Genomic DNA, 8,625 nt, shown 5'->3' on the forward strand with positions numbered 1-8,625 from the left:
TTCATTTTCAGCATGAAAGAAAACTTCAAATTTTACCAAATTGAACATCATCAATTCCATCCTATTTTTGAGATACATCCATCAAATTTAAATCACGATTTAATCACATGATAACCAATTATACTCAACCACCAATTTTATTGGCAAACCTGATTCAAAGGCTCAGCCGGGAAAAAACCAGGAAGAAAACTCGGCTTCATTGCCATTTACAACAAAGTTTAAAATACAATTTACAACAAGATATCAATCCCAAATTTCAACAATATAATTGAATTTTCTTCATTTCCCTCATCAAGGGATTCATTTCAATTTTTGCAACACAGTTATACGAACCGAGGAGGAAACAAATATCTGATCGGGTGACAAACAAGCATAACCAAGAAACAATCAAACAAGCATAATCATACATGGTTTACACAATAGAATTCACAATGAATCAAAACTAGGGAAAGGTGGATTCTTCCAACCAGGAGAAGTCAAGCACAACACCAAACAGATGCCCAATCGGGGCTATATACCAAGAACTTCCGTTCTTCCATTTCAACATACCAAAATCATACCATAAACATACAAGGTTTGTGCTGACAGGTAGGGGCCCATAACACCCTACCCTTTCTCCCTCTTCTCATCTTGAGAAGAGACTCTACACTGGTTGGAGTACGACTAAACAGACCTTCCCCAAAATTGGTCACTTCTGCCCTCTCCAAGGGTGAGTAATACCAAAACTCCCATGCAAGAAAAACTCAAAATTGCAAACATAAACATGAAAGGAAATCATCCAAAAAGATAACATGGTTTTCAAAGCTTCCCAACATACCCACAAACATACAAACATTGGAACAACAACAAGGTAGCATAAGCATGAAACAAGAATGAAATCTGAGCAAGGGAGATGAGAATTCCAACCTTCACCAAGAGGTAATGGCAAATGAACAAGTTTGAGTAGAGTTTCCTTCTCCTTCTTTCAATCTACAAGAACTTCTCTCTAAATGTAGAGATTGGGTAACAACCAACTAGTCCAAGGAAGGCCTCTAAATAAACCTCCAACTCAACCACCCAAAAATGAGTAATAACTATCACCTACCCACCTAAAAATCTAGAAACTCCTAACTCTACCCACACCATGGTTAAACACTAAGTGGAGGTGGGGTGATGACACTCAAGATAGCCACTTGCAATTTTCGCACAAAGGTAAAATGAGACTTTTTGAGTGATCTCCAAAGTCAACAAAAGGGGCTTAGGGGTTGGAAAAGACCCCCAACCCATACCCATACCCTTTGGGTATAATTATTTCATGTTTTAAAGCCTTAGGAATAGGTTTAGAGCCAAACAAAAGCTAAGAAAATAATTAGGACCAACTAACAACTCTAAAATGTAGATTAAGCTCTAATCTAGATTAAGGATGACTAAACTTGATTAAGAATTAAATTAGCAAAAGATACTAACTTAATCCAACTTAGGTCCAAGGGTTACACAGCTAACCCTAACTAGCACACTAGAATGCATAAGAAATTTCACGAGTGTCAAGTGACACTATAAGAATACAGTTACGAACATTAACATTTACTGATCATGAGAAGATACATTCATACATCTCACAATATAATTTAGTTATGAACAACATGGTTTCCACAATAGCACATAGAGATCAGTTTTGTTACTCCATCAGGTTTCTCGGCTAAAATATCCTGCACACTCATTGCACACATCAGTAGTTCCATAAAATCACATGCACATATGTATATACGCAATAGGGATTCACATAATTGAAACATACATCTTAAAATCAATCAGGGTTTCTTTTTTTTCCTACTCATATCCTTAATCAATAAAATTCCATAATCAATGTGTTAATCCTACAGTTTACTTATTTCATCAACATACATATTCATAAAATATTAAATGATGAACTCAATATATTCAAAAGTAAACATCACACAACATGAAATAATATAAAATGTTCAAAGTAACATATAATGTCTCGACATCTCAAGTCGTAAGTATCAAAATAATAGTAATGTATCACTATGCTACGATGGATCGGGGCAAACTCAGAACATAATGCTTCAATTACTTAACTATTTAATTCATTACATAATCAATGTGACATATAACTTATTCATTAATTCAGATTAAATATAAGAATAATCATTGAGGTAACAAAATCAATAACATCATCGTTAAGTGAAACACCTTGTATTATTGTTAATGCAAATTTAATGTTTAAACAGTCGAGACAACATAGTCGCTCTCTAATCTTTAAGTATTTAAGCATGGATGTATCTGTTGTTCTCAATTTTCATTAGGACATCTAAAAACCTACAACATTACTCCATATCCATTCAAATCTCCTACAACATATTTGACAGAGAAATTCATATTTAAAAAAAAAATACGTGCGAGGAGGGACCTCACACTTCCCTGAATAATTATTTCTGTTTGCAAAGCCGCAACTTGCCAGTTATCGCTACCTTGCCACCTTGAGCCAATACCACCGTCTAACCCTTGTGACCAATCGAAACAAAAGGGAATCACTCGATCGCAACTTAGAGCTTAACCACATCTTGATTCGCAACGATCATGCGTTGGGATGTTCGATCAGAAGGATCTGACATCGTAGGAGATAAGAAAGGGACTCTCGCTTTTCCATGCCATCACAACTCAAACTATAGCATGCCGATATGACTATGCGACTAGGTGAAATCAAAGTAAGCACACCCTTGTAGCCTTAACATTAGTCAGTGCTTGACTACTCGTGACCATGTGAATCACATAGTTACAACTTAAGATATTAAGGCAAAACATAAAACGAAAAACATGACTTAAGGCTTCATCATTTTGCACAATCTAGGTGATCATTGAAACTAATCTTGTTTAAACTTGATTTCTTGGCAAGAGGTGATTCTGGATCAATAGTGATCAAGAACAGTATCACAAATACGGTTATAAATAGAGTGAGTTTTCTGAGGGACATCTTCTAACATAAGTGTAGGGGTGCTGGTTAAGGTCAAGAAGGGATTAGAGTTAGGATTAGCATCCCTATTTTTTTCTAGAGCAAGTTGTTGTGCATTCTTGTGCCACTGCTTCCTATTAATCATAGTATGGAGACCATCACTGTTAAAGATCATAGGGGTTTGTTTTGAAGTAGTGCTAGGGTTAAGCGACTTAGTAGCCTGAAGGGTGTGATCCATAGAGTCAGTAGAGGAGGGAAGTAGATTAGGGTTGCCACCATTATGGTTATTTGCTGAAGGCAATTCCCTAGCAAAAATATGTTGATCCATATCAACAGCCGAGGTGACAAGCACATTGACAATAACAATTAATTTATGAGAAGTCGAGGAACACTCATCGTGAGGGGGTTCAATAGTGCCAACCGTAGATTTAAATCTAAGGTTCCTTTTAAGGTGTCCCTCCTTGCAAAGGAAACAAGCATTCAACCTTCCAAGGAATTCCACAGGGCAAGAGTATATATCATTATTAATATTGAGATTGAGACATTCTAGGATGTCAACCCCAGGCTTGATGGTGACAAGCATTCTAGCATCCAGGTTAGAAACAAGTCAGCTAGTTTCATCAATTTGAATAATATTACTGAAGGGTTCAAGAAGTTGTGGGAGAAGTTGCCATAAAAAGGGAGGGACATCCTTGAGGATAACCCATCTAAGGCTGGAGAGAGCCAAGATCTCTTCACTAACATCATCTTGAGACCACGAGAGTGCATGAAAAGAGGTTTTACCAACCACCCAATATTGTCATTTGAGAGCTTCAAGTTGAGCATCGTGGTTGATGAAAAAAATGATGAACGACCCTTTTTGGATTCGCCTACAAAAGAAATTTTTTAACCCTAACTTAACATTCCACACATTGTGAAACCAGTCATCAAGGAACTTCCTCGACAAACACTTATCCAAATCAACAAAGGCAAAAAAAATCATAATTTCACACAATCTTGATTTTTCTAGGGCTATCTCATTCAACATAACATCATTTGGCGAAATGGCGAACTCATTTGGAGTGGTAGAACACTTACCTTCTTCACGAGGTTGGTCTCCTCTAGCCACTGGAAGAAATCATGCAACATAGGGGACACCGTTATTGTTCGAATCCATAGTCTCAACAAACGATTTCTTAAGGGGTAGACTAACATGGATGCTAGGGTTAGGTGTAGCATGGCCATCAGACTCATGTACCATAACACGGGAAAACAAAGACACTTAAATTAAACAACAATGGAATTAATGAGAGTGCAAAGGGAGTAAAAGTCAAACTGTGTGGAGGAGATTAACTCCTCCACAAGCCGTGCAGAGAGTACGCCATGTCCTTAGAACACATATCAAAGTTTGTAGCTACAGACCGAAATTCGCCCCCCAACAACTTCAATATATATAATTATACATTTTTTATATTATTTGATTATCATCATATATTATAAAGCTATAGAATTAATGATTATATGTAAATTGTTTATATATAAAACTATATTTCATAAAACTTTATATATATATATATATATATAGTTTTATGAAATATAGTTTTATATTTTTATAAAAAATTATCATTTATAAATTGTGTACGAAAATTTAATTGTATATTATTATTCAAATATAACTATAGTATATAATTAAACTCTTAACATATATTACAATTCACAAATCAAAATTTTAGCCCAAAAATACAAAATATATAGAAAATCTCATGAAAAAAGGGTTCCTATAACACAAAATGAATTGAGCCAATAAATTTAATTTTTATAATATTAAAAATCATAAATAAATTACAAAACTTAAGAAATATGTAAATTAATTAAAAATAATTATTTAAGATGTGTGCATATTCATTGAGTTAATTATAGGTTGAAGTAAATGAAATAGTGCATTGCCCAAGTACAATAAAAGAAAAAGAGAACAAATATAAAAATTCACAATATTATTGTCAAGATGAATCAAATTTATTTTTATAATATTGAATAAAATAGCCAACGAATTCCTCTACAGAATTACTTTTAGGGTTTCTAAAAATTCTTTATATTAGGGGAGACAATATAGGCTAACTTCATGCACCTAAACTCCTAATCCGAAGTGAAATTTGTCCATTGTACTCGCCATTTTAAAACATTCACCTAGAATCCACTATGTTCACCCCTTCATCGCAATAGCCTTGCAAACAAACCAAAATACTTTTTGTACAAATGAACTAATCAACAACCAATAAAACAATAATCAGCTATTAGTACATATCATTTTTTGAAAACTTAAAAATATCAGTTATTAATACATTTTTTTCAAAACTAAAAAAATCAGCTATTAATAGCTTCTTTTATAAAAACTTTCCAAAACAGTAATTGAGAGGATCTATATACCTAGTAGAGCTAGCAAAACATAGCAAAGAAACAGGATGGAACTTTTCATCGATCTAAACAAAATGAGATTTTAAGCCAGATTCTAACAAAAGCATAATTCAAGTTTCAGTATGTTGAAACCTAAAAATTAAATTCTTTGCGTGCCTGCAATGGAGGCGTTTGGAAAATCCTTCAGCAAAAACCAGAGCCTGCGATGGATATATTCTGAAATCCTTCTGAACAAAAGTCAGCAGATGTGACACAGGGACGTCTATCCGTCTAAAAAAGTGATAATATGCCTGGATCATCTTCGCACAAAAAATTTAAATCAAATTGATTGTACGCTGTACGAAACAGAGCATCATGATTATTGTTAACTTGACTTGATAAGCGAAGGACGGTATAATCGTCACAATATCTGAGGAAGATACAGTAGCTGATCTGCGTCCTTTGGATCTGTAAAACTGCCCTGTAAAACCCCAACCTAAAATATTCAAATCTGTTAACGAAAAAATCTAATCATAGCAAGGTACAGAAGCTCGGGAAAGGTGTGACGAATTAATATGAAAATATCTTTTGTCCGTAACAGTATTTTCTGCATTTATTATGACATTGATCTGATTTGATGCACCTTCGCTATATTTGATATTATTTGCTTTGCTCATTTAGCACGTCATAGGCCAGGGATTTGACAGCGGCGATGAAATCGGTACTGCCTGCATAATGATAAATTTTACCTTTTAGGCTGTTAAATTTCTTGTCATATTACCTGTACGATGCTGCCTCTGTATACGATTTGTGGATATTCTCTAGATTTATCATTTATCATTTATGCCTTTGTATAAATATTTTGGAGAATCTGTGTGAACAGTAGGTTAACTATTTTGGAGAATTTCTGTAAAAGAGTAGGATAAAGTTTTTGTAGAATCTATGTGAAAGAGTAGGTCAAATTTTATTTTTTTTGGAGAATTTCTGTGAAAGAGTAGTTTAAAGATTTTGGAGAATCTATGTGAAAGAGCAGGCTAATTTTTGATTTTTCGGAGAATCTCTGTAAAAGAATAGGCAAGGATGGGGAAGCTGAGTGCACTAGAGAAGGAGAGAACTAAATTGAGAGAGCGGAGGAGGAGAGCCATAACAACGAAAATATTTCAGGGCTTGCGGAAATATGGAAATTATAATCTTCCTGCCAGAGCAGACATTAATGAAGTTCTGCGCGCCTTAGCAGAGGAAGCAGGCTGGATTGTTGAAGCTGACGGTACTACATACAGAAATGCGGTATTTATTTTTGGCCTAAATTTTCTTTCTTTTTCGTATCTTTTAGGTCTTTAATGGCGGCCGGCTAAATCTTTGCATTAAATGTCAGGGAATGCATGGAAATAATATGAATCCGAGCACGAGCATGAGCCCTTACAGGGGCATTGTTGTGCCTTTTACAGACGCAGTAAACCCTAGCTTCACAGAAATGGAGGCTTTGAAGAAGAGTTCATTTGAGGCGGATTGCAGATGCGGAGGGCAAGGGAATCCCTCTGATTCTTCGGCCTCTGGCTCTGGAATGATTTCTTTCCCTAGGCTTTCCTCGGGAACGTTCCATCCCAAGGGTTCTCGAAGTAGATTCTGGTCGTGGGACAATTCTTTCACCGCCATTGATAATCCGGGAGTTCAAAAGACTCATTTTGAGATTAAACAAGAGATGGAGGGATTTTTGAGCCGCTCGAAGATTATGGAGAGCGGCGAAGGGTTTGAAAAAATGAGTACTTCTAGTGGAAATTATGCAAACGCCGTAGGAGATCTGACGACATTAAGAAATTTAAAGAAGAGATCGGCGGCGGCGGCGCGACTTTGTGAAGAATCGTGCCTTACTGCTTCAATGGCGCAACATTACGAAGAATACGTTGATGCTTCAATGGCAGCGCCGCCTCTGCCTCAGACGCTCGCCATTGCCTCTCCTCAGTTCTGTGAGATATGGCAGGGCCTGCGGGCTCTTGCACAGCACAGTCCGTGATAATTTCTCCATAAATTATCATGCGTTACAGTTTCTGGCCGATTTTGCACGACATACTCAAAGAATTTTTGACTCCATGAACTGTTATTTTGCTCTCGGAGAGAAGCTGCTTTTTGTAAGAATCCGATAAATTTGGTTTATCTCGTTTCCTCTTCTCTCTGCCATTTCTGAGTAATACGATTTAGTTTTTGTCTGCCTTAGATGATTTCGCCTGCTTTTATTGACAATTTTTAGATAGATTTCTTTCGTGAATGCTAATGAAATCTCTTAAGTCAATGAGAATCTTTAGACGATTTGAAATTTCTTCCATGAATGCTAATAAGAGGTTTAAATTCAGAGTTAATACATTCTACTGCTTGAATGTTCTTAGTTGCAGTTATTTTTCATGGCTTGTGAGTCATATAATTTCTTTCATGAAGGGATTAACCAATTCTAATGAATGAAAGCTGGAATGTTTGTGATTCATCTGTATAAGGAACTCCGCAGAATTGTTTTATTCATAGCATGGCAGAAATAGAACATTTTAAATACGAGCTGATATCTTACTGATCTTGCAGTAACAGTTCAGAAAAGTTTTTGAGCATTCTATAAATGCAGTTTTCAAAGCTATTTCACTTTTTCTAAGCTATCATTTATTAAAAGTCATTAATTTGTTATTATCACTCCTAGTAATAATATACAATCATTAAACTATAATTTAATAGTTAGTTTGATATGTTTTTTAAATATTGATATAATAATACAAATAAGTATTTAAATGAACAAAATATAATTTCAGATTTAACTATTATAATTAGTTAGAACATCATTTTAAAAGTTTTATCTAATTTGTTAAAACCAATTGATTTGAATAATTATGTTTAAAAAATATTTGTAAAAGAAAGATGTTCTTTTCAAAAATGAATTTATTCAATAGAATTTTTCATTATATGAGTTAATATGATTTAGTAGTAATTAAAAAATAAACTTTTTAAATGATATTTCTATTTAATATTATAATATAGATTAAGATAAATAAATATATTAGCAATTTAGAATTAATACATTATGTCAATGGGCTTTTGGTCTATTAGTGACTTTGAATGACTTACAAAGTGCCAACAAGGAATCAAGTCTTGTAGAGTGAAAGCTTCTGGGACAATTTTGGAAAGAGAGAAAGCAAAAGGAGAAAATATTGTCTCTAGAACTAATTACAAGTGTTTATTTTCATTATTATTTAATTAATATAATAATTAATTATTTAACATATATATATATATATATATATATATATATATATATATAT

At 34.3% G+C, this 8,625-nt stretch overlaps 1 protein-coding gene across 4 annotated transcripts; it reads left to right on the top strand.

Moving 5' to 3' along the window:
• Positions 1-5,298: 5,298 nt before the first annotated feature.
• LOC149540063 (uncharacterized) lies at positions 5,299-7,537 on the top strand. 4 transcript variants are annotated; one of them, XM_089799449.1, is made up of 4 exons: positions 5,384-5,867; positions 6,008-6,047; positions 6,401-6,613; positions 6,702-7,537. In XM_089799449.1, exons 2-4 carry the CDS (start codon positions 6,039-6,041, stop codon positions 7,338-7,340), a joined length of 861 nt encoding a protein of 286 aa, XP_089655575.1. In that variant the 5' UTR covers positions 5,384-5,867; positions 6,008-6,038; the 3' UTR covers positions 7,341-7,537. The 4 variants fall into 4 exon arrangements, with proteins under 4 accessions (XP_089655574.1, XP_089655577.1, XP_089655575.1 ...); XM_089799450.1 differs by having other exon boundaries at positions 5,410-5,886; XM_089799448.1 differs by having other exon boundaries at positions 5,299-6,047.
• The last annotated feature ends 1,088 nt before the right edge of the window (positions 7,538-8,625 follow it).

This window comes from Cupressus sempervirens, chromosome 9 (assembly GCF_028749045.1).
Source record: "Cupressus sempervirens isolate cs-2001-9-10 chromosome 9, ASM2874904v1, whole genome shotgun sequence".
In the NCBI taxonomy this organism is placed as follows: Eukaryota; Viridiplantae; Streptophyta; class Pinopsida; order Cupressales; family Cupressaceae; genus Cupressus; species Cupressus sempervirens.

What these genes read in the sequence shown, in the direction of transcription:
- LOC149540063 (XM_089799448.1), top strand. An exon ending in GTACTACATACAGAAATGCG is followed by an intron (nt 6,614 to 6,701) that starts GTATTTATTTTT and finishes ATTAAATGTCAG; the next exon opens with GGAATGCATGGAAATAATAT.